Source organism: Ranitomeya variabilis, chromosome 8, assembly GCF_051348905.1.
Source record: "Ranitomeya variabilis isolate aRanVar5 chromosome 8, aRanVar5.hap1, whole genome shotgun sequence".
NCBI classification, from domain to species: Eukaryota; Metazoa; Chordata; class Amphibia; order Anura; family Dendrobatidae; genus Ranitomeya; species Ranitomeya variabilis.
The window spans coordinates 128474424-128501673 of NC_135239.1; the positions used below are offsets into that span (position 1 = coordinate 128474424).

Genomic DNA, 27250 nt, shown 5'->3' on the forward strand with positions numbered 1-27250 from the left:
TTTAAAGAGAGGGGTTACCCAGAAGAATTAATAAGATCAGTAAAAGAAACAGTTAGAACAGAAAGGATGTTAGGTCATGAACAGGGTTGGTCGTCACATAGTGCTAGAAAAGAAGAGAAAAGATTTACTTTTTGTTTCCCATATAGTAGCATGGACCAACAGATTAGGTTGGCTATCAAAAGAAATTGGCACATTTTGGGCCAGGATAAAGAATTGGCTACTGTTGTAGCCAGGGGCCCGTTGATAGCCAACAGAAGAAGCGTTAGGTTGAGGGACAAATTAGTGAAAAATCGTGTCACCAAGCCCAATCAGAACTGGCTGAACACTACAGCACCGAAAGGTAATTTTAGGTGTGGGCACTGTCCTATGTGTAGACAACATGTAACGGAGCGAACATTGCACATTGGAGGATTAAAGCATGTAGTAAATGATTTTATAACATGCAGGACAGACCACGTAGTATATGTGGTCTTTTGTCCGTGCAGATATTACTACATTGGAAAGACAATAAGATCAATGTTTGTTCGTTTCCGGGAACACTGTTGTTCGATATCTACAGGAAAGGGTGTACCGCGCTTAATTACTCATATAAAAGAAAAGCATGGAGGTTGTGCTGATTGTTTAACCTTTGCTGGGATCGAAAAAATTGTTTTACCTAAGAAAGGAGGCGATTTAGATAACTTACTCTTGAGAGCCGAAGCGAAGTGGATCATGCGCAGTGACGCGATGGGACCCTTGGGCTTTAATGACAGAGTAGATCTTTCCATTTTCCTCTGATGTGGTTGAAAAATAATGAATAATGATAGTGACTGGAGGATATCGAGTATCACATTAGATAGATGACATGCAAGTGTTAATTGGAAGTAAAAAAATATATGCAAACATGAACCGTTATCATTCAGGGCAGTTGTTAGTATTTAACGTGTATTATGAATTATAGCCTGTATTTTCAGCAAAGTAGTGATTTTGATAATTTGTTTTTAATTGTGCCTTTTATGTTTTATGTGTTTTAATTGGTGGGAGGGCGAACAGGTGGAGGGAAGTGCCGAGATCGGCACTATATTTCCGCTGTCTTGCTTTCACACTGAGTGACCCGTAGAAGCGCAAAGCACAGCGCGAAACGGCCGTCGTCCCCACACTCCCCTGCTCACATGAGCTCCGGCTCTGGTTTCGGCAACTCCGGCCGTGAATTTTAATGGAATATATTGTGAATAAAGCTTGAAATTAGAAGACGGGTGAGTGCCCTCGTTTCTTGCATGCTTGGATCGTGTTTATAACTAATTTTCTGAGGAGCACCCGAAGTTGAAAAAACACCGAGTTGATATAGCCAGGTGTAAAGCACCCAAATCAGGGTTGCGCCGTCTGGAGACAGCTATAAGCACAGAGGCAGTGCCGCTTGATCAGCTTATCTTACACACACATATATATATATATATATATATATATATATATATATATATATATATATATATATATATAGGAAAAAAAAGGAACAGCACAAAGATACTTATCTTCGGGTGCAGGGCCCCTAGATAACCAGTCCATCGATCAGGCCCACATGTGGGTAAATTAAACCCTGTACATTTTCACATTGGAATAATGGAGTGCTGCCTCTTTTTTGAACATATACATATATATATATATATATATATATATATATATATATATATATATATATATATATATATATAGGAATCCACCTACTTTAACGCCCGATAGTGGAGCTCCCTGTTTCTCTTTACATCCTCCCCTCATGTGCAGCACCATGTCACCCCCCATGTGTACAGCGCCATGTCACACCCCATGTGTGCAGCACCATGTCGGCACCCCATGTGTGCAGCACCATGCACCCTCATGGCCTCCCCTTGCCCACCCAAATAGCCCATACACATGAGGAGAAAAAAAACACATCACATACTCACCTTGGTCCCGTTCCTTGGCGATTTGCTTCTCTCCCTGCCTCCAGTGTGCGGACTCTCCGGAGTACACAGCTGACGCGATGGAATGACGTAATCGCGTTAGCTGTTTTCATACTCTGATTGGTGGAGTTAGTGGCCAGAGGCCCCTCCTCCACTAGAGGAGTCAGCGGCGTTGCGCAGAGCCGCACATGGAAACAGCGAGCGGGTGGGCGGGCACCGTGCATCCCATGGACCTCTGATTTCCAACCCCACAGCTGTCTCGCACTTTGCCCAGGTCTGGTCTTAATGATGATGTGATTATATATGTACCAATAGCAAGGCGATATGTCAGCACCATGTGATAACACACAGGGATATAACTATTGTAGCTCTAAGAGTTAGGTTCCATGCGATTGGTCCTAATACTAACTTAATAATATGTAAAGTGGATGTCTTCAATGCCAACCTATCAGCTTGAACATTTTATAAGTCTTCAGTCTTTCTTATCAATCAGCTGACCACATTGGCTGTGATACAAATGAGCTCTTGCTTGTTTGGCCGACCGTCATTATGCCTATGTTCCATCCCCTGATAACGCCGCTAGCGCGTTGAAACATGTTGGGGGGATGCTGTTGCTAAAATTTGTTGTCCTATTCTGTCAATATGTATTAGCATCCTGGGTGCTATACAGTATATAAATTAGCAGGAATATTGCATAAAATAACTGTAGACTTTTGAGACAAATTAGGGACAAAACGTTTTATACCCTTTGTATATTCTTCATTTTAATTACCGTATATACTCGAGTATAAGCCGAGACCACTAATTTTGCCACAAAATACTGGGAAAACTTAATGACTCGATATCCTAGGGTGGGAAATGCAGCAGCTACTGGTAAATTTTAAAAATAAAAATAGATACCAATAAAAGTAAAATTAATTGAGAATATAGTGTTTTTGAATATCCATATTGAATCAGGAGCCCCATATAATGCTCCATATAGTTAATGATGGCCCCATAAGATGCTCCATAGATTATGCCCATACAATACTGTATAAAAGTTGATGGCCCCATAAGATGCTCCATAGATTATGCCCCATAAGGCTACTTTCACATTAGCGTCGTGTGACGCACTTCGCAATGCGTCGTTTTGGAGAAAAAAATGCATCCTGCAAAGTTGCTCACAGGATGCATTTTTTCTCCATAAACTTGCATTAGCGACGAATTGCCATACGTCGCATCCGTCGTGCGACGGATGCGTTGTGTTTTGGTGGACCATCGGCACAAAAAAACGCCCCATGTAACTTTTTTTGTGCGTCGTGTCCCCCATTTTCGACCGTGCATGCATGGCCGAAACTCTTCCCCCTCCTCCCCGGAACTCACAATGGGAAGCGGATGCATTGTAAAACTACATCCGCTGCCCACGTTGTGCTACTTTAACACACTGTACGTCGGGCCGACGGTTTGCGACGGCCTGTTCCGACAGACTAGTGTGAAAGTAGCCTAAGATGCTCCATAGATTATGCCCCATAAGATGCTCCATAGATTATGCCCCATATGCTGCAATTAAAATAAAAAAAATCACATACTCACGTCTTCATGCCCCCGGCACTTGCGATAGTCACCTTCCCCATTCCTCTGCTGCGCGCTGTTCTGTCTTCCGACTCTGACTGTTCAGGCAGAGGGCTCACAGTAAACACGTCATCGCGCCCTCTGACCTGAACAGGCAGAGGACGCAGAAGACAGAGCGGCGCCCGGCGGTGGAACGGGGTCAGGTGAATATCGGAATGCTCACCCTCCCCGTTACACTCACCTGCTCCAGGTCCCTGGCAGCGTCTCACTGTCAGATGGTCTCCGGGAGCCGGCTGCTTCTTCTTATGTTCAGCAGTCACATACCGCTCATTAAAGTAATGAATATTTATTACTTTAATGAGCGGTACCACGTGACCACTGAACATAGGAAGCGCTGCCCAGAGACCATCGGACATGCAGGGACCGCGCCAGGAGTAGGTGAGTATGTGACTGCCGCCACTCCCCCCCCCCCTGCCGACAATGACTTGAGTATGAGCCAAGAAGGGCACTTTCAGCCTAAAGAAATGGTCTGAAAATCACGACTTATACTGGAGTATATACGGTAAGAGTAGTAAAAGTTACATTTTATGGTCTTCTAGAGAGGGTTTACTTCTGGTTCTCCCTAATTTGGAAATTAAATCATATTTAGGAAGTTTAACCCTTCAGATACTTCCCAAGAATTAATGCAAAGTGGAATGAAAACATTTAAAATTCCTTTTTATTCCTATAAAGTCTCGTTTTAGACCTGCATTTTTCATTTTCACAAAGAATAATGAAAGAAATTGCAAGTTGATTTTCCTTAGTACAGCAATAGCTAACACGTGGGCACGTCTCAGAAGGGGAGGAGCTCTATTTTGCTTTTGGAGTACAGATTTTTCAGGAATAGTTTGCTGGCGCCGTGTTTCATTTGCAATAGCTCTTAGGTACCAGAGCCTCGGAAGAAATTCAACTAAAGGTGTGGTGAGTATCCCAACCACACAGGGGTTTCATAATTTCTTTATGGAATTGGTCAATGAAATTGGAAATTATGTCTTTTTAAAAATAATACATTTTAGTTTTATTTTATTCTTCCAAGAAAATACATTGTATAAGAGTAAAAACTGCAAAAAAAGAAAAAAAATGTTCCAGTTTCTGGTAAAATTTTCAGAGTATTCTTTATTCCATCAAAAAACAATTAAAAAAATATGGTGGACAGGAACAGGAGCAAGCGACACATTTTGAACATGGTTGTTCTTTATCAAGCTTGATACACTCCACCTCCTCATCTCCGCCCCCTGTCTGTCGGTGTTCCCCAAGGCTCAGTTCTAGGACCCCTACTCTTCTCCATCTACACCTTTGGCCTGGGACAGCTCATAGAATCCCATGGTCTGCAGTATCATCTCTACGCCGGTAACACGCAGATCACCTATCTGGACCTGACATCACCTCCTTATTGGCCAAAATCCCACAATGTCTGTCCCCTATTTCATCTTTCTTTTCTACTCGCTTTCTAAAACTGAACATGGAAAAACAGACTTCATCATCTTTCCCCCATCTCACTCTACCCCTCCACCAGACCTATCCAGCAATGTCAATGGCTGCTCACTTTCCCCAGTCCCGCATGCTCGGTGCCTCAGGGTGATCCTCGACTCTGCCCTCTCTTTAAAGTCACATATCCAAACCCTTGCCTCCTCTTGCGGACTCCAACTCAAAAACATTTTCCAGATCCATACATTCCTTGATCAAGAAACTGCAAAAACGCTCGTGCACGCCTGCATCATCTCCCACCTTGACTATTGCAACCTCCTACTCTCAGGCCTCCCTTCCTACACTCTTGCACCACTCCAATCTATCCTAAACTCTGCTGCCTGACTAATCCACCTGTCTCACCATTATTCCCCAGCCTTTCCTCTCTGCGAAGCCCTTCACTGGCTTCCTATTGTCCAGAGTCTCCAGTTCAAAACCCTAACCATGACATACAAAGCCATCCACAACCTGTCTCCCCCATACATCTGTGACATGGTCTCCCGGTACTTACCTACATGCAACCATTGATCCTCTCAAGATCTCCTTCTCTACTCTCCTCTTATCTCTTCTTCCCACAACCGCACACAAGACTTCTCCCGTGCTTCCCCCATACTCTGGAACTCTCTACCACAACACAGCAGACTTTCAATTACCACGGAAACTTTCAAAAGGAACCTGAAGACCCACCTCTTCCGACAAGCAAACAACCTGCAGTGATCCTCAGTCTACTGAACCGTAGCACGACCAGCTCTACCCTTTCCTAGTGTATCCTCACCTGTCCCCTGTAGACTGTGAGCCCTTTGCAGGCAGGGTGTTCTCTACTTCTGTACTTGTATGTGCCTTGTATTGCTCATGTTTATTATACTTGTCTTTGTATGCCCCTTTTTTCACATGTAAGGCGCCATGGAATAAATGGCGCTATAAAAATTAATAATAATAATAACTATACCCATCACGGCATTTATTAGGCATGTCTAGTGACTATTTTAACCCCCAAAGTGTCTTCCAGGAATTTAATGATGGCCGCCTTCAGTGTTCATGGATCCCAGAATGAGGCTGTGAAATGTCTCCTCAGAATTGAGCAAGAGCAGTGCTGCCATGCCCTTGATTTGGTGTTAGTCTATGTGCACACGTCAGGATTCCTTGCAGAAATTTCCTGAACAAAACCGGACATTTTCTTCAAGAAATCTGCATGTGTTTTTTGCGCGTTTTTTTTTTTTGCGGATTTTTTGCGGTTTTTTTTTCCGGAGGTTCCCAATGCAATAATATAGTGGGAAATCCGCAAAAAATCCACAAAATTAATGAACATGCTGTGTTTTTTACCGCGATGCGTTTTTTTCGTGGGAAAAAAACGCAACATATGCACAAAAATTGCGGAATGCATTATAAATGATGGGATGCATATGTATGCGTTTTTTATTCGCGATTTTATAGCATTTTTATATCGAAAAAAAGCAAAGATTCTGAACGTGTGCATACAGCCTTATACTGCTGGAGTGCAATATTGGTACTGCGCTCTATGTGGCAGACGCATAGAGAATGAAGGGAGTAGTGGCCACAACTACAGTCAGACTAGGCATCATAGGCTGCTTTTACACTAGCGTCGGCATGGGGCCGTCGCTATGCGTCGGCCCGACGTGCTGACGCGCGTTGTGAAAATAATGCCCGATGTGGGCAGCGGAAGCAGTCTTACGATGCTTCCGCTGCCCCATTGTATGGTCCGGGGAGGAAGGGGCGGAGTTTCGGCCACGCATGTGCGGTCGAAAATGGCGGACACGACGCGCCAAAAAATGTTACATGTAACTTTTTTTGTGCCGACGGTCCTCCAAAACACGACGCAACCGTCGCTCGACGGCTGCGACGTGTGGCCATACGTCGCAATGCGTCGCTAATGTTAGTCTATGGGGAAAAAACGCATCCTGCAGACAACTTTGCAGGATGTGTTTTTTCTCCTAAATGAAGCATTGCGACGTATTCAAAACAACGCTAGTGTGAAAGTAGCCTTGGAGTCCTGTTTTCTGTCATAGCTTACTGATTCCTGGGGGTCAGACCGCTCTGTTCCCTGGCGATCCTGAGAGCAGGAATGGCAAAATGAGCCTAGCTCTATACCCCGGCACTCTCATAGACCGAGGCTAATTATGCTCATGCGCACCTCCCACTGCATCCATGGCTACCTAGGCATGGACGGGAATATTGGAATACCCCCTAAAGAGCTCTCACGAACAGCTACCAAATGTATATGTGAGTCTCTATGGTATACACTCAGCTACAGATGCTGCTGAACGTTTACAGCAATCGCATCTTGATAGTTGGGTTTCAGATTCCTTTCATTGTGCAGAGACTAAGTTGTGAAAATGCTGTGACTGTCCAAATATTTCTGCACAATAAATGCAAAAAATCCTCCCAATGTAGTACAAGCACATCCTGTGATGGCTGAGCATTCCGTGCCCTGTAAGTCTGCAGTGACACCTGCTGTCAAGAAAGAGGAACGTCAGATATTCAAATAGCGTAGCTTTTAGAGTGAGATTGAAAAGTAGATCTTATAATAGGTTTTTTTTTTGCAGAATAAATAATGAATAAAGGTTTTAAAAGAAAAAAATGTTTTTTCCCCATGTAGAATGCAATTTTAGTGTCTAACATAATGCACATATTTGGCATTCCTGTATTTGTCACCATCCAACAATAACATTATCACTTTATCTGTGATTTAACATAGTGAATAGTGTAGAAAAAAATGAAATACAAGGCAGGATCAGATTTTACTTTTTTTGTCTACCTCGTCTCTGAAAAAGCTGAATCAGTTTGAAATAAGACCCAAAACTCCTTTGAGATCAACTCATGGCCCAACGTGGTGATCCAGAGGACGACAAAAATCCAATGAGACAGAATAGCCAAATATTAGTGGAGAAATTCATTCCTGACTCCACATTCTGCAATCGGACTAGTTCCCTGAATCACAGGATTTAGTGCTCGTAATCTGTAATATTACATTTTGTCTTGTGTAGTGTAGTGAAACAGCCATTACAGTATCATAAGGCAGATTGCTCCATAATCTTACTGCTCTTGCAGTAAAGAATCGCCATCTGTCAGGGTACCTTCACACAACTGTATTTTTGATCAAAGTGCTGTACGTGAAAAAAAATTGACACCGTACAGACAGCACTCTGGCCAATGTTATTCAATAGGACTGTTCAGATGATTAATTTTTTCACACGGACCAAATGCCCACATAAAAAAATCATTGCATGCATTAGTCTTTGTTTTGAATGAAACTCACCTACTCAAGTCTATGGGTGCCAACAAAACTGGATTCCATACCAATCATTTGAAGAATGGGGCAATACCATGGCAGTGATAATTGACATAACCTTGTACCGGTCAATAATGCAATGACAATAACCAACAGACAAAAACTCTTTTTTTTTTTTTTTTCTGGTGTGGGAGGGGGGGGGGCATTATTTTGAGACTCATAGCTTTTCTATTTTTCTCATAGACAAATTTGCATGATAGCTTACTTTTGTTTGTCGAACTGTATTTTTCACTGGTGTCATTTTTCGAATTAACCCCAAAATGGCACCAGCGAAAGAGACATGTCAAATGATATCATGTTTTATTTCCATTTTTCTTCCTTTGCACAAAATAACACACTTTTTAATGAAATTCTAACATAATATTGCAAAATATATTCTATATTATATTATGCTATTATCCTGAAGATACCAGGTTAATCTGCAGGTTAATAGTGTAATGAAGGTGCCCAGCTGCAGAAGTGAAAGTGTGGCACCTGGAAAAAAAAATAACTTTATTCCTCCCAGGAGCTTCCAGTCATACAGCTGTGTTGGTGCTGCTTTAATCACCGCTCACTATACTATTGTATCCAACAAGGATAGTATGGCTGATCACGATGCAGGGGTGCTGGTTGGCTGACAGAGGGAACACTAACCCTCTCAAACTCCTCACTACTGACTGCAGCATATAAGGTGTTACATTTCTCAGATCTGCTAGAATGCTGATCCCAAGTGATACAAAAAAAAAACACAGCATCACTCTGTAAGGACCAAGATATATGCAAACACGAGATCTAAACTTTATTGTTGCTGAATAAAATGTACCAACAAAAAGAAGTACTTCTAAAGAAAATGAAGGTTCTTAGTGCATAAATTGCTCAATTCAAGTGTGCCCATCAACCATGGCAAGGTGACACTTCTCTGATGATTCTACCATCCTAAACATGCTTCTCTTGGCCTAAAAGCCTATAATTTATAGCCAAAGAGAGGCATGATTAGGATGATAGGACCATCAGAGAAGCGTCACCTTGCCATGGTTGATGGGCACACATGAATTGATCAATTTTTGCACTAAGAACCTTCATTTTTGTAAGTACTTTTTGTTAGTATATTTTATTCACCAACAATGTAGTTTAGATTTCGTGTTTGCTTATATCTTGATTCTTACAGAGTTTGCGCTGTGTCCCTTTTTTGTATGCCATGCAGTCATTGCAGCTTGCACCTGTTCACACTATATGGAGGTGCTGGTCAGGTTGTTTGGTGATCCTATGTGATAGAGCAGGAGCTTGGCTATATATAGGTTGGGGGACTAGTATAGAAGCTGTACTTGTGATCTGCCTGTTGTACATATCCATGATGGATCAATAACTGATGTGTGCTTGTGACACAGATATGTATGCCATATAGAACAAAACCCCCACAAATAAGGTTGGAATTGTTGTGTTTTTTTGTTCCCCACCCATCCCCCGCAAAAAACTGTAACATGCAAAAATTCTATGCAGCCCCCAAGATGTCACCATTAGTTTTTATTTCAACAGGTCTATCGTAGCACATTCATGTAGTAGTTTTTCTCATCCATATTCTGTCGGCTTTTAAGATGGACAGCGCATGGATCCATAAAGTTTACTATCTGTATTTAAAGAGTATTTGTTGTTTTCATATTTGTTTCAGAAGTCAATAATACACATGAAAATAAGAAAAGTGATATATTTATATATCTAATATATAAAGCTGAATGTGTGTATGTGTGTATGTCCGGGATTGGCATCTGAACCATCTCAGCTACAGCCACAACATTTTGCACAGTCACACGTCTGGACCCCGAGAGCGTCATAGGCTATGTTGTGAGGTGAAATTTTAACCCCGCGCTTTCCAATTCACCAAACAATTTTGCCCCTATCTACATAATGGGGAAAAAATGAAAGGAAAAGTGTTGGAGGCAAATTAACAGCTGCCAGATGTGAACAAGGGGGACTTAAAGAATGAGAGCGATGGCGCCAAAGAGTATATTCTGTACAGTTGCTAAGGAGGGGCCCCGACATGGGATAATCACCACACCACCACGGGGATATGAACACACACACAAAATGCGCCACACACTACCACGTGCTCGAACACATATACCACCCTCAGCGCACATTTCACCACACATACACCAACCTCGCCACATAAAAGTCGAAACACAAAAGTCGCCGCTCAAAACTCGCCACGCGCAAAACTCTCCACATGCAAAACTCACCACACGTGCAAAACTCACCTCATGGAAAGCTCGCCACACGCAAAACTTGCACACGCGGAAAAATTGCCACATGCACAAAAGTTGCAACACATGCAAAAGTTGCCTCACACAAAACTTGCACATACTCAAAAGGCACCACACATAAAACTCGCCACGGGTGGGATACAGCCTTTCATCAAGCTGCCTGATCAAAAACATGGAATGGAGTATTAGCTTCAATTCCACTATTTTATCTTTTTGGCAGCGTCATAATCCACAAAAAAAACAATTGGCTAGTAATTGGCTGCAGTGTGAATGGACTGCATATTTGAACCCTTTTAAGGAATGTCATAATAATGTAGACAGCAATATGTTATTTTTTCTGTGTACTGTCCAGCATTTGTAGTCTTCAGTATCTGTTCAGTGCAGAAATATGCAGAGGTCTTACAGGGCAAAATATCAAATGAGAAGCATATGTCCTGCTGGGAAACTGAACTGAAAGCTTTAAGACATTTGCTTGCAGTTACTAAATGGTAACATTGCTGCCTCCTTGTTGTGTTTGCCCAATTTGTTCCTTGCTAGAGCCCGTGCTGGCCATATGCGTCCAATAGCTCTTTTATGAGTCCTGTCTTCAAAACTAGTGAAACAAATACTACAACTTTAATGACATTGATACCAACAAATATGGGTTTTCTAACTACCATGATAACATTCAAGGAAAGAGAACATTTGTCTGTCTGAATTACCAGAATAGGATTCACAGAAGTTATCATTTTTTTCACTTGTCATTCTAACAGATTGATGTTGTATATGTATTTTAGATTTTTTTCTCAAGCACCAATTTCCTTTTAAATTTCAGAAAATGAAAGCTACAAGCAAATTGTTATGTGCATTCTTTATCATATAAGTATGGATGATCGATGTAAATCCATGTTTGCATATACGGACTGCATACCCCAGGTAAACTTGCGATAGTATCAGCAGGTGCTGATATGTAACCAGGTCCTGGCACTTATTCACTGGGTAATTAGCTGCAGCTTAGATAAACCAAGCCGTTGCACAACTCTTGGGAAAAATGACGGATATCAGCTAGAAGAGTATATCCCAATGTATTAAAACATAACCTTTACTAATAATATTAAAATTGAACAAACAATACACAACCAAATAATAAAGTGCTCACGCCGAAAACTGTGCTCGAAGTAAAAAACTGGTTTGGTCTCACCAATTGTGGACGAGGGATACCCACGTAGATGTATAGGGTGGTCCCAGGGAGGGTCCAGTAATTGTAGGGTGATGAAAAGGGACGGGGACCTATATCTAATCCCCTGTCGTGCCCCAGCAAAAACTCCTGTCCTTACAAGGACAGGCCCGGATGTGCCCTACTATGGACACCCCCCACCGTGTATGATGTAGTCAACGCCTCCCTACGCGTTTCTTCACCGATAACGGAGATTCATCAGGGGAGTTTTCAATGGCCAAAAGGCCTAGACGTAGATTTAAAAGTCCATGAATAAAGTCCACTTAAATATCCAAACACAGAGGGTATACGCAGTGGCTGTATACCATCCTAGAGATAGGCAATCCCATGTGGCACTCCGCCACAGTGAATGAGTCAGCCCGCAGTGACATCCGCTGTCTCCTTATAAGTGTAACAAATATAAGGCCCCTCCCCGCCATGGGGATCTAAAACAATTAGTAGCTGCCCCTATCCGGCTTCAGTATTGGTGCTTACCGGATCATTTTGCGCTCCACCGCTGGAACGCACGCCGTCTCCCCCTGTGCTTCATGGCTGCCGGCCACTTCAACAGAGCGTCTCACAAAACCGGAAGTGCCGACGCCATATTGAATACCTCATTTCCGGTACGCCGCTGATGTTATGCGCTCCAGACGTGGAACGCAAGCGGCTGCAGGCACCCAGGCACATGGTGGTGATGTAAATTGTATACAATCAGATGTGATCAAATGTGCTTTATTACATGCGTTTGTACCACCTATCCATCGGGCGCTATGTGGTATCGAATGTATATATAAATATAATTGTGTGCACTCCTACTTCGAGATGCCATTCAGGCTATCCCGCCCCATACACACATAGGTCACAACGGATGATAGAGGCATATAAGGCAAAACATCTATAGAAATTTTGGAGTACTACAGATGTATGGCTGGAAGTGTCCATGCCAGCTGATATGCTATAAATATACACTGTTGTATGTGAGGAAGTGTCCATACATAAAAATAAAAAAGAGAGCACATCTAAAATGGTACTTATATCCGTCATATAGGAGGGGACGATGCTGTAGATATCCACTGTTGTATTCAAGGAAATGTCCAGACACGAACATAAACAGCATATCTCAGATACTACATAGTATAGGAGGAGAGAGGATAGACGGGGCAGATAATACGCGGAGGAAAAAGATCAAATGGAGGAAAAACCATATATATATGAGAAAATGCTACACTCCATACCAGCAATGATGCCACATATATCTCGGATTATAAAGTTTGTCCAAAATAACAAAAGTACCCCTCATTCCTGGAAAGTACTTCGGTGTAACAATAGAACTCATAACCCACCGAAACCAGGAATATTCAAAAAAGAGAGGGGAACATTAGGCAGAATAGTGACCCTGCACCAGAGAATTGCAAATGTTTTGTTTATTACAGCTGTTTCCATGGACTAGAAGTCCAGACACTAATTTGCGGATATACATATAAGTATTCTCAATACAAGACAATAAAATAATATTTAGAAAGAAATCTGGAGGCCAATGGGAGGGAAGGAAAGAAGAAGGGGGGAAGGGGAGGGGGAGGAGCCTAGACAACAACAGAGAAGGAGACCAGATGGGGGATCCGGAGAGCATATCCCTAGTGTCCAAAAAGGCCTAAAGGAAGCAGCTAAAGTTGAGTTGTTCATTGAGTCCATGGGGGTGACAGGTATCCAACAAGAATATCCACCTAGTTTTTCTTTGCAACAAGATTTTATCAAAGTCGCCTCCTCTAGGTGGTAGAGGAATCTTGTCAATCCCCATGAAACTAATAACCTTAACATTTCCCCCCATGACTTGTGTTCACATGTCTAGCAATGGGGGTATCTCTCCGATTGCGGATGTCCCCCAAGTGCTCTCCCACCCGTCTTCTGAGTTCCCTGACGGTTTTGCCAATGTACGTAATGCCACAGGTACAGACCGCTCTATACACCACCCCTTTTGATTTACAGTTAATAAATTATTTAATGGTGTATGCTTTTTGCGTGTGGGTGTTGTAGAACTCCTTGCCCACCTGTATTGATTCACACGCAATGCATCCACCACATCTGTAGCACCCCCTAGGCCTGTTTGGTACCCAAGTTGTTTTAGTGGGTACAGTTAGGTGACAATGTACTAGTCGGTTTCCCAGAGTTTTACATTTTCTGTACGTGATCTGAGGCTGTGTGCCCACAACCTCCCTAAGATCATCATCCATACCAAGGATACCCCAGTGTTTTTTTAGATGGTCCTAACCGAAGGGGCCCCATTGTCAAATGCACAGATCATCCTAATAGTGTTGTGATCACCCCTCTCCTTCTTTCGTGGTATCAATAGACTGTTTCTGACCTGGGCCCTAGCATGATGATATGCCTCCCTCAGCACCCGATCAGGGTACCCCCTATCCAGAAACCTAGATCTTAGGTCTCTTGCTTTAATTTTGAAGTCTGCATCGTTAGAGCAGTTCCTTCTCAAACGGAGATATTGACCCTTAGGGATGCCTCTCTTCAGGGAATATGGTTGGTGACTGTCCCACCTCAACACGGAATTCGTGGAGGTGGGTTTCGTGAAGATTGTAGTCTCAAGGCCATCATCACTGCTGTTTTTGGAGATTGCAATATCCAAAAAAGGTAGGCTTTTTTCCTCCATTTCGAAGGTGAACCTAAGACCTATGTTGTTTTGGTTCAATGATGACATAAATTTCTGGAAGACATCTCTAGTGCCCTTCCACAGAACAAAAACGTCGTCTATATAACAAACCCAAAGGTCGATATAGACCGTAAACTCCACATTAGCTTCTGAAAAGATGATGTTGTCCTCCCACCAGCCCAGGAACAAGTTGGCGTAACTTGGCGCACAAGGGCTGCCCATAGCGGTGCCCCTGAGCTGGTGGAGGACTCTACCGTCAAAGCAAATATAGTTGTTATTGAGGACAAAATCCAAGAGGGTCACCAAAAATTGGTTATGAGGGACAAATTGTTGACCCCTCATCCCCAAGAAATGTTGCACTCCCTGTATCCCACATGCATGTGGGATAGAGGAATACAGTGATTCCACATCAATGCTTACCAGGAATGACCCTGGTTCAAGAGAGATCCCCTCAAGCCTCCGTAGAAGGTCCATAGTATCCCTGATGTAAGAAGGGAGCGAGACCACAAAAGGTCTCAGGATCTGGTCTATATAGGTTCCCGCATTCTGACAGATGCTCCCTATCCCTGAGACTATAGGTCTCCCCTTTAAAGGTTCAATTCCTTTGTGGACCTTCGGTAGGGCATAGAAGGTAGCCATAACCGGGTGCTGAGGGAGGAGGAAAGAGAGTTCCTCTTGACTAATGAGATTGTCCATTTTAGCTTTCTGCAAGATACCCTCCAAATCCCTCATACAGCGTGCTGTTGGATTCTGCATTACTCGAGTATAGGTAGTATGATCATTTAACAAAGCAAGGCACATATCTTTATACTTCTCCACATCCATGACAACCACATTGCCCCCTTTATCCGAGAGGGCTTAAAGATGACAGTTTTATCTGTTTCTAGGTTGTGGAGTGCTGTGATCTGTGCTTTACTAAGATTGTGCCTTGACCATGTCCCTGTAAGCTGTTTAATATCTCTGATGGCCAAGTTGAGGAAGACATCAATTGCTGAGACGTCTCCCCCCACTGGTGCCATTCTCTTACTAGGGTTCTTCAATTGCGTAAACGGGCCCATGCCTCTATCTGTCTGGGGTATGGTATCTAAATCCGCCAGTAGCTGAACATCCTGTATCATGTCCAGGGGAATCCCTAGGTCGGCTGCAGTTTTTTTATCTTTTTGTTTAAAAAGCTTATGCCACCTTAGTCTTCTCATATATAATTGCCTAGAATACTACTTCCTGCAATTTGTGCCATCTTCCGTGGCTTTGTCCGGAGCTAATGTCCGGAGCTAATGTCCGGAGTTAATGTCCGGAGATAAGTGACGTCACCAGTGTCCTACACCCAGGCAGAGCACAGTGGCCCCAGGCAGAGCACAGTGGCCCCAGGCAGAGCACAGGGGCCCCAGGCAGAACATGGGGCCCCAGGCAGAGCACAGGGGCCCCAGGCAGCATATGGGGCCCCAGGCAGAGCACAGTGGCCCCAGGCAGAGTACACACCAAAGCGGAGGCCGAGGGGCCCCGACCACCACATCGGAGGCCGAGGGGCCCCGCCCACCACATCGGAGGCCGAGGGTCCCCGCCCACCAAATCGGAGGCCGAGGGTCCCCGCCCACCAAATCGGAGGCCGAGGATCCCCGCCCACCAAATCGGAGGCCGAGGGTCCCCGCCCAGAAAAATCGGAGGCCGAGGGGCCCCGCCCACCAAATCGGAGGCCGAGGGGCCCCGCCCACCAAATCGGAGGCCGAGGGGCCCCGCCCACCAAATCGGAGGCCGAGGGGCCCCGCCCACCAAATCGGAGGCCGAGGGTCCCCGCCCACCAAATCGGAGGCCGAGGGTCCCCGCCCACCAAATCGGAGGCCGAGGGTCCCCGCCCACCAAATCGGAGGCCGAGGGTCCACACCATCCAAATCGGAGGCCAAGGGGCTCCGACCACCAAATCGGAGGCCGAGGGTCCCCGCCCACCACATCGGAGGCCGAGGGTCCCCGCCCACCAAATCGGAGGCCGAGGGTCCCCGCCCACCAAATCGGAGGCCGAGGGTCCCCGCCCACCAAATCGGAGGCCGAGGGTCCACACCATCCAAATCGGAGGCCGAGGGTCCCCGCCCACCAAATCGGAGGCCGAGGGTCCCCGCCCACCAAATCGGAGGCCGAGGGTCCCCGCCCACCAAATCGGAGGCCGAGGGTCCCCGCCCACCAAATCGGAGGCCGAGGGTCCCCGCCCACCAAATCGGAGGCTGAGGGTCCCCGCCCACCAAATCGGAGGCCGAGGGTCCACACCATCCAAATCGGAGGCCGAGGGTCCCCGACCACCAAATCGGAGGCCGAGGGTCCCTACCCACCAAATCGGAGGCTGAGAGTCCCCGCCAACCAAATCGGAGGCCGAGGGGCTTCGCCAACCAAATCGGAGCCGAGGGTCCCCGCCCACCAAATCGGAGGCCGAGGGTCCCCGCCAACCAAATCGGAGGCCGAGGGTTCCCGCCCACCAAATCGGAGGCCGAGGGGCCCCGCCCACCACATCGGAGGCCGAGGGGCCCCGCCCACCACATCGGAGGCCGAGGGGCCCCGCCCACCACATCAGAGGCCGAGGGGCCCCGCCCACCACATCGGAGGCCGAGGGGCCCCGCCCACCACATCGGAGGCCGAGGGGCCCCGCCCACCACATCGGAGGCCGAGGGGCCCCGCCCACCACATCGGAGGCCGAGGGGCCCCGCCCACCACATCGGAGGCCGAGGGGCCCCGCCCACCACATCGGAGGCCGAGGGGCCCCGCCCACCACATCGGAGGCCGAGGGGCCCCGCCCACCACATCGGAGGCCGAGGGGCCCCGCCCACCACATCGGAGGCCGATGGGCCCCGCCCACCACATCGGAGGCCGAGGGGCCCCGCCCACCACATCGGAGGCCGAGGGGCCCCGCCGTCCAAATCGGAGGCCGAGGGGCCTCGCCGTCCAAATCGGAGGCCGAGGGGCCCCGCCCACCAAATCGGAGGCCGAGCGTCCCCGCCCACCACATCGGAGGCCGAGCGTCCCCGCCCACCACATCGGAGGCCGAGCGTCCCCACCGTCCAAATCGGAGGTCGAGGAGCCCCGCCCGCCAAAAGTAAGTGTGCCCCCGGGTGCAATAGTAAGTGCGCCCCCGGGTGCAAAAGTAAGTGCGCCCCCGGGTGCAAAAGTAAGTGCGCCCCCGGGTGCAAAAGTAACTGCGCCCCCGGGTGCAAAAGTAACTGCGCCCCCGGGTGCAAAAGTAAGCTCGCCCCCGGCCCCGGGTGCAAAAGTAAGCGCGCCCCCCAGTCCCGTGTGTGAAAAGTGCTGCTGTAAAGCTGGTAGCGCTGTTCAAGCACCATGTATTTCCTTCAGGAAATGCCCATCTAATATATAATTGCCTAGAATACTACTTCCTGCAATTTGTGCCAACTTCCGTGGCTTTGTCCGGAGCTAATGTCCGGAGCTAATGTCCGGAGCTAATGTCCGGAGCTAATGTCCGGAGATAAGTGACGTCACCAGTGTCCTACACCCAGGCAGATCACAGTGGTCCCAGGCAGAGCACAGTGGTCCCAGGCAGAGCACAGTGGTCCCAGGCAGAGCACAGTGGTCCCAGGCAGAGCACAGTGGTCCCAGGCAGAGCACAGTGGTCCCAGGCAGAGCACAGTGGTCCCAGGCAGAGCACAGTGGTCCCAGGCAGAGAACAGTGGTCCCAGGCAGAGCACAGTGGTCCCAGGCAGAGCACAGTGGTCCCAGGCAGAGCACAGTGGTCCCAGGCAGAGCACAGTGACCCCAGGCAGAGCACAGGGGCCCCAGGCAGCATATGGGGCCCCAGGCAGAACATGGGGCCCCAGGCAGAGCACAGGGGCCCCAGGCAGCATATGGGGCCCCAGGCAGAGCATATGGGGCCCCAGGCAGCATATGGGGCCCCAGGCAGAGCACAGTGGCCCCAGGCAGAGCACAGGGGCCCCAGGCAGCATATGGGGCCCCAGGCAGAGCACAGTGGCCCCAGGCAGAGCACAGGGGCCCCAGGCAGAACATGGGGCCCCAGGCAGAGCACAGGGGCCCCAGGTAGAGCATAGGGGCCCCAGGCAGAGCACAGGGGCCCCAGGCAGAGCACAGGGGCCCCAGGCAGAGCACAGGGGCCCCAGGCAGAGCACAGGGGCCCCAGGCAGCCTTTGGTGCCCCAGGCAGAGCACAGTGGCCCCAGGCAGCATATGGGGCCCCAGGCAGAGCACAGGGGCCCCAGGCAGAGCACAGGGGCCCCAGGCAGAGCACAGGGGCCCCAGGCAGAGCACAGGGGCCCCAGGCAGAGCACAGGGGCCCCAGGCAGAGCACAGGGGCCCCAGGCAGAGCACAGGGGCCCCAGGCAGAGCACAGGGGCCCCAGGCAGAGCACAGGGGCCCCAGGCAGCCTTTGGTGCCCCAGGCAGAGCACAGTGGCCCCAGGCAGCCTTTGGTGCCCCAGGCAGAGCACAGTGGCCCCAGGCAGCATATGGGGCCCCAGGCAGAGCACAGGGGCCCCAGGCAGAGCACAGGGGCCCCAGGCAGAGCACAGGGGCCCCAGGCAGAGCACAGGGGCCCCAGGCAGAGCACAGGGGCCCCAGGCAGCCTATGGGGCCCCAGGCAGAGCACAGGGGCCCCAGGCAGCCTATGGGGCCCCAGGCAGAGCACAGGGGCCCCAGGCACAGCACAGGGGTCCCAGGCAGCCTATGGGGCCCCAGGCAGAGCACAGGGGCCCCAGGCAGCCTATGGGGCCCCAGGCAATGCCCATCTAATATATAATTGCCTAGAATACTACTTCCTGCAATTTGTGCCAACTTCCGTGGCTTTGTCCGGAGCTAATGTCCGGAGCTAATGTCCGGAGCTAATGTCCGGAGCTAATGTCCGGAGATAAGTGACGTCACCAGTGTCCTACACCCAGGCAGATCACAGTGGTCCCAGGCAGAGCACAGTGGTCCCAGGCAGAGCACAGTGGTCCCAGGCAGAGCACAGTGGTCCCAGGCAGAGCACAGTGGTCCCAGGCAGAGCACAGTGGTCCCAGGCAGAGCACAGTGGTCCCAGGCAGAGCACAGTGGTCCCAGGCAGAGAACAGTGGTCCCAGGCAGAGCACAGTGGTCCCAGGCAGAGCACAGTGGTCCCAGGCAGAGCACAGTGGTCCCAGGCAGAGCACAGTGACCCCAGGCAGAGCACAGGGGCCCCAGGCAGCATATGGGGCCCCAGGCAGAGCACAGGGGCCCCAGGCAGAACATGGGGCCCCAGGCAGAGCACAGGGGCCCCAGGCAGCATATGGGGCCCCAGGCAGAGCATATGGGGCCCCAGGCAGCATATGGGGCCCCAGGCAGAGCACAGTGGCCCCAGGCAGAGCACAGGGGCCCCAGGCAGCATATGGGGCCCCAGGCAGAGCACAGTGGCCCCAGGCAGAGCACAGGGGCCCCAGGCAGAACATGGGGCCCCAGGCAGAGCACAGGGGCCCCAGGTAGAGCATAGGGGCCCCAGGCAGAGCACAGGGGCCCCAGGCAGAGCACAGGGGCCCCAGGCAGAGCACAGGGGCCCCAGGCAGAGCACAGGGGCCCCAGGCAGAGCACAGGGGCCCCAGGCAGAGCACAGGGGCCCCAGGCAGAGCACAGGGGCCCCAGGCAGCCTTTGGTGCCCCAGGCAGAGCACAGTGGCCCCAGGCAGCATATGGGGCCCCAGGCAGAGCACAGGGGCCCCAGGCAGAGCACAGGGGCCCCAGGCAGAGCACAGGGGCCCCAGGCAGAGCACAGGGGCCCCAGGCAGAGCACAGGGGCCCCAGGCAGAGCACAGGGGCCCCAGGCAGAGCACAGGGGCCCCAGGCAGAGTACAGGGGCCCCAGGCAGAGCACAGGGGCCCCAGGCAGAGCACAGGGGCCCCAGGCAGCCTTTGGTGCCCCAGGCAGAGCAAAGTGGCCCCAGGCAGCCTTTGGTGCCCCAGGCAGAGCACAGTGGCCCCAGGCAGCATATGGGGCCCCAGGCAGAGCACAGGGGCCCCAGGCAGAGCACAGGGGCCCCAGGCAGAGCACAGGGGCCCCAGGCATTGCACAGGGGCCCCAGGCAGAGCACAGGGGCCCCAGGCAGAGCACAGGGGCCCCAGGCAGCCTATGGGGCCCCAGGCAGAGCACAGGGGCCCCAGGCAGCCTATGGGGCCCCAGGCAGAGCACAGGGGCCCCAGGCACAGCACAGGGGTCCCAGGCAGCCTATGGGGCCCCAGGCAGAGCACAGGGGCCCCAGGCAGAGCACAGGGGCCCCAGGCAGAGCACAGGGGCCCCAGGCAGAGCACAGGGGCCCCAGGCAGAGCACAGGGGCCCCAGGCAGCCTTTGGTGCCCCAGGCAGAGCACAGTGGCCCCAGGCAGCATATGGGGCCCCAGGCAGAGCACAGGGGCCCCAGGCAGAGCACAGGGGCCCCAGGCAGAGCACAGGGGCCCCAGGCAGAGCACAGGGGCCCCAGGCAGAGCACAGGGGCCCCAGGCAGAGCACAGGGGCCCCAGGCAGAGTACAGGGGCCCCAGGCAGAGCACAGGGGCCCCAGGCAGAGCACAGGGGCCCCAGGCAGCCTTTGGTGCCCCAGGCAGAGCAAAGTGGCCCCAGGCAGCCTTTGGTGCCCCAGGCAGAGCACAGTGGCCCCAGGCAGCATATGGGGCCCCAGGCAGAGCACAGGGGCCCCAGGCAGAGCACAGGGGCCCCAGGCAGAGCACAGGGGCCCCAGGCATTGCACAGGGGCCCCAGGCAGAGCACAGGGGCCCCAGGCAGAGCACAGGGGCCCCAGGCAGCCTATGGGGCCCCAGGCAGAGCACAGGGGCCCCAGGCAGCCTATGGGGCCCCAGGCAGAGCACAGGGGCCCCAGGCACAGCACAGGGGTCCCAGGCAGCCTATGGGGCCCCAGGCAGAGCACAGGGGCCCCAGGCAGCCTATGGGGCCCCAGGCAGAGCACAGGGGCCCCAGGCAGCCTATGGGGCCCCAGGCAGAGCACAGTGGTCCCAGGCAGAGCACAGTGGGCCCCAGGCAGCCTATGGGGCCCCAGGCAGAGCACAGGGGCCCCAGGCAGCCTATGGGGCCCCAGGCAGAGCACAGGGGCCCCAGGCAGAACATGGGGCCCCAGGCAGAGCACAGGGGCCCCAGGCAGAGCACAGGGGCCCCAGGCAGCATATGGGGCCCCAGGCAGAGCACAGGGGCCCCAGGCAGCATATGGGGCCCCAGGCAGAGCACAGCGATATTTTGGACCACTGTGCGGTGTTTCAGACCCCCTGTGTGATGTCTGGGGCCCTGTTCTTAAGTATATTAAAGATTAAAGTAACGTATATTAAAGTATATTATAGATCAAATTTGACACGTTTATGAGCACCATTGAGTGATATACTCAAGAATGACATAATTTTTCAACATTTTATGGTTTCAAACTGTAAACACTCAGAGTTTTTTTTACTTCAACCAGAAAACCTTAACGGTTCATAAAAAACTTGACTGTTCAGGATATGATAAAAGTCATAGTATTCTGAATCTTTAACTTATAAAGATACCTTTACATGGGGTGATTATTGGTTCCAGAGAGGCTTTCGGCCGATAATCGTACAAATGGCTGGTGACAGGACAATACAATATAAACGTTCAAAGGTAAACACTGATAACATTAAAGGGAACCTGTCACCACGTTTTTGGAAGATGGGATAAAAATAGCGTTAAATAGGGGCAGAGGTGGGCGTTACATTAGTGTGTGTGTTATGCGTTTATTACCCACCTAAGTTGCCGAAATAACTTTGCAAAGTCTCCGTTTTCGCCTGTCAATCAGGCTGGTCAGGTCACATGGGCGTGGTGTCTTCACCCAGATTTGGCGTAGTTTTCCGTTGGTGGCGTAGTGGTGTGCGCATGCCCAAAGTCCGGAATCCTCTTCCAGGGGATTTAAAATAGCGCGGTGTTCGTTATTGCATTGGTGATCGGTGGGCGCGGCCATCTTCCTTTGGCCGCGCGTGCGCAGAAGCGGCGCTCTGCTGGCCGCGGCTTCAGGAAAATGGCCGCGGGATGCCGCGCGTGCGCAGATGGATATAGCGGCGGCCATTTTCCTGAAGCCGCGGCCAGCAGAGCGCCGCTTCTGCGCACGCGCGGCCAAAGGAAGATGGCCGCGCCCACCGATCACCAATGCAATAACGAACACCGCGCTATTTTAAATCCCCTGGAAGAGGATTCCGGACTTTGGGCATGCGCACACCACTACGCCACCAACGGAAAACTACGCCAAATCTGGGGGAAGACAACGCCCATGCGACCTGACCAGCCTGATTGACAGGCGAAAACGGAGACTTTGCAAAGTTATTTCGGCAACTTAGGTGGGTAATAAACGCATAACACACACACTAATGTAACGCCCACCTCTGCCCCTATTTAACGCTATTTTTATCCCATCTTCCAAAAACGTGGTGACAGGTTCCCTTTAAAATCTAATATATAATTGCCTAGAATACTACTTTCGGCAATTTGTGCCAACTTCCGTGGCTTTGTCCGGAGATGAGTGACGTCACCAGCGTCCTACACCCGCTCAGGGTGGACAAAGATATATGCCTTCGTGGTGCGCGGCACTTTTCTGATTGGTTGCCGCCTGCTGCGAGCGACCAATCAGAAATGTGCCGTACTGTCAAGAATTGTCAAGAGCTGGTGAGTGCAGCCATTTTTTGTTCTTTCTTACTATTATTTATTAATTGTATTATTCTTACATTTGAATAAATAAAGTATATATGGATTCTAGACTCCCGATTCTTTAGAATCGGGCTGCCATCTAGTCTAATATATAATTGCCTAGAATACTACTTCCTGCAATTTGTGCCAACTTCCGTGGCTTTGTCCGGAGCTAATGTCCGGAGCTAATGTCCGGAGATAAGTGACGTCACCAGTGTCCTACACCCAGGCAGCATATGGGGCCCCAGGCAGAGCACAGTGGCCCCAGGCAGCATATGGGGCCCCAGGCAGAGCACAGTGGCCCCAGGCAGCATATGGGGCCCCAGGCAGAGCACAGGGGCCCCAGGCAGAGCACAGGGGCCCCAGGCAGCATATGGGGCCCCAGGCAGAGCACAGTGGTCCCAGGCAGAGCACAGGGGCCCCAGGCAGCCTATGGGGCCCCAGGCAGAGCACAGTGGCCCCAGGCAGAACATGGGGCCCCAGGCAGAGCACAGGGGCCCCAGGAAGAGCACAGGGGCCCCAGGCAGCATATGGGGCCCCAGGCAGAGCACAGTGGTCCCAGGTAGAGCACAGGGGCCCCAGGCAGCATATGGGGCCCCAGGCAGAGCACAGGGGCCCCAGGCAGCATATGGGGACCCAGGCAGAGCACAGTGGCCCCAGGCAGAGCACAGGGGCCCCAGGCAGCATATGGGGCCCCAGGCAGAGCACAGTGGCCCCAGGCAGCATTTGGGGCCCCAGGCAGAGCACAGTGGCCCCAGGCAGAGCACAGGGGCCCCAGGCAGCATATGGGGCCCCAAGCAGAGCACAGGGGCCCCAGGCAGCATATGGGGCCCCAGGCAGAGCACAGGGGCCGCAGGCAGCTTATGGGGCCCCAGGCAGAGCACAGTAGCCCCAGGCAGAACATGGGGCCCCAGGCAGAGCACAGTGGACCCAGGCAGAGCACAGGGGCCCCAGGCAGAACATGGGGCCCCAGGCAGAGCACAGAGGCCCCAGGCAGCATATGGGGCCCCAGGCAGAGCACAGGGGCCCCATTCAGCATATGGGGCCCCAGGCAGAGCACAGTGGCCCCAGGCAGAGCACAGTGGTCCCAGGCAGAGCACAGGGGCCCCAGGCAGCCTATGGGGCCCCAGGCAGAGCACAGTGGCCCCAGGCAGAACATGGGGCCCCAGGCAGAGCACAGGGGCCCCAGGCAGAGCACAGGGGCACCAGGCAGCATATGGGGCCCCAGGCAGAGCACAGTGGTCCCAGGTAGAGCACAGGGGCCCCAGGCAGCCTATAGGGCCCCAGGCAGAGCACAGGGGCCCCAGGCAGCATATGGGGCCCCAGGCAGAGCACAGGGGCCCCAGGCAGCATATGGGGCCCCAGGCAGAGCACAGTAGCCCCAGGCAGAGCACAGGGGCCCCAGGCAGAACATGGGGCCCCAGGCAGAGCACAGGGGCCCCAGGCAGAGCACAGGGGCCCCAGGCAGCATATGGGGCCACAGGCAGAGCACAGGGGCCCCAGGCAGCATATGGGGCCCCAGGCAGAGCACAGCGATATTTTGGACCACTGTGCGGTGTTTCAGACCCCCTGTGTGATGTCTGGGGCCCTGTTCTTAAGTATATTAAAGATTAAAGTAACGTATATTAAAGTATATTATAGATCAAATTTGACACGTTTATGAGCACCATTGAGTGATATACTCAAGAATGACATAATTTTTCAACATTTTATGGTTTCAAACTGTAAACACTCAGAGTTTTTTTTACTTCAACCAGAAAACCTTAACGGTTCATAAAAAACTTGACTGTTCAGGATATGATAAAAGTCATAGTATTCTGAATCTTTAACTTATAAAGATACCTTTACATGGGGTGATTATTGGTTCCAGAGAGGCTTTCGGCCGATAATCGTACACATGGCTGGTGACAGGACAATACAATATAAACGTTCAAAGGTAAACACTGATAACATTAAAATCTAATATATAATTGCCTAGAATACTACTTCCGGCAATTTGTGCCAACTTCCGTGGCTTTGTCCGGAGATAATGTCCGGAGATAAGTGACGTCACCAGCGTCCTACACCCGCTCAGGGTGGACAAAGATATATGCCTTCGTGGTGCGCGGCACTTTTCTGATTGGTTGCCGCCTGCCGCGAGCGACCAATCAGAAATGTGCCGTACTGTCAAGAATTGTCAAGAGCTGGTGAGTGCAGCCATTTTTTGTTCTTTCTTACTATTATTTATTAACTGTATTATTCTTACATTTGAATAAATAAAGTATATATGGATTCTAGACTCCCGATTCTTTAGAATCGGGCTGCCATCTAGTCTAATGAATAAATGTAGATTCTTAACCATATCGAATAATGCAAAATCTGTAGTTGGTATAAAAGAGAGTCCTTTAGATAGGACCGACATTTCTATGGGATTCAGATGCCTCTTGGACAGATTAATAACCTGTGGGGCTACTCCTTCCTGTAATTGTTGTGAGTCCTCAATTGATAGGGGCGGTCTAAAAAACCAGGCCTTGGAATAGAGGAGTGATATCTACCTCCCCTTTGATGGCCTCTACTTTTTCCCTCCCATTGGCCTCCAGATTTCTTTCTAAATATTATTTTATTGACTTGTATTGTGAATACTTAAATGTATATCCGCGAATTAGTGTCTGGACTTCTAGTCCATGGAAACAGCTGTAATAAACAAACCATTTGCAATTCTCTGGTGCAGGGTCACTATTCTGCCTAATGTTCCCCTCTCTTTTTTGAATATTCCTGGTTTCGGTGGGTTATGAGTTCTATTGTTACACTGAAGTACTTTCCAGGAATGAGGGGTACTTTTGATAATTTGGGCAAACTTTATAATCCGAGATATATGTGGCATCATTGCTGGTATGGAGTGTAGCATTTTCTCATATATATATATGGTTTTTCCTCCATTTGATCTTTTTCCTCCGCGTATTATCTGCCCCGTCTATCCTCTCTCCTCCTATACTATGTAGTATCTGAGATATGCTGTTTATGTTCGTGTCTGGACATTTCCTTGAATACAACAGTGGATATCTACAGCATCGTCCCCTCCTATATGACGGATATAAGTACCATTTTAGATGTGCTCTCTTTTTTATTTTTATGTATGGACACTTCCTCACATACAAAAGTGTATATTTATAGCATATCAGCTGGCATGGACACTTCCAGCCATACATCTGTAGTACTCCTAAATTTCTATAGATGTTTTGCCTTATATGCCTCTATCATCCGTTGTGACCTATGTGTGTATGGGGCGGGATAGCCTGAATGGCATCTCGAAGTCGGAGTGCGCATAATTATATTTATATATACATTCGATACCACATAGCGCCCGATGGATAGGTGGTACAAACGCATGTAATAAAGCGCATTTGATCACATCTGATTGTATACAATTTAAATCACCACCATGCGCCTGGGTGCCTGCAGCCGCTTGCGTTCCACGTCTGGAGCGCATAACATCAGCGGCGTACCGGAAATGAGGTATTCAATATGGCGTCGGCACTTCCGGTTTTGTGAGACGCTCTGTTGAAGTGGCCGGCAGCCATGAAGCACAGGGGGAGACGGCGTGGGTTCCAGCGGTGGAGCGCAAAATGATCCGGTAAGCACCAATACTGAAGCCGGATAGGGGCAGCTACTAATTGTTTTAGATCCCCATGGCGGGGAGGGGCCTTATATTTGTTACACTTATAAGGAGACAGCGGATGTCACTGCGGGCTGACTCATTCACTGTGGCGGAGTGCCACATGGGATTGCCTATCTCTAGGATGGTATACAGCCACTGCGTATACCCTCTGTGTTTGGATATTTAAGTGGACTTTATTCATGGACTTTTGAATCTACGTCTAGGCCTTTTGGCCATTGAAAACTCCCCTGATGAATCTCCGTTATCAGTGAAGAAACGCGTAGGGAGGCGTTGACTACATCATACACGGTGGGGGGTGTCCATAGTAGGGCACATCCGGGCCTATCCTTGTAAGGACAGGAGTTTTTGCTGGGGCACGACAGGGGATTAGATATAGGTCCCCGTCCCTTTTCATCACCCTACAATTACTGGACCCTCCCTGGGACCACCCTATACATCTACGTGGGTATCCCTCGTCCACAATTGGTGAGACCAAACCAGTTTTTTACTTTGAGCACAGTTTTCGGCGTGAGCACTTTATTATTTGGTTGTGTATTGTTTGTTCAATTTTAATATTATTAGT

At 50.1% G+C, this 27250-nt stretch overlaps 1 protein-coding gene across 3 annotated transcripts in view; it reads left to right on the forward strand.

Annotated features, from left to right (window-relative positions):
- KIFAP3 (kinesin associated protein 3) overlaps nucleotides 1-27250 on the forward strand; it is an 811853-nt gene that overhangs the window by 532503 nt on the left and 252100 nt on the right. For all 3 annotated transcript variants that reach the window (XM_077276224.1, XM_077276225.1, XM_077276226.1), the window contains one exon: nucleotides 11341-11441. In XM_077276224.1, the coding sequence (XP_077132339.1) occupies nucleotides 11341-11441 (101 nt within the window). The remainder of the gene's footprint in view (nucleotides 1-11340; nucleotides 11442-27250) is intronic.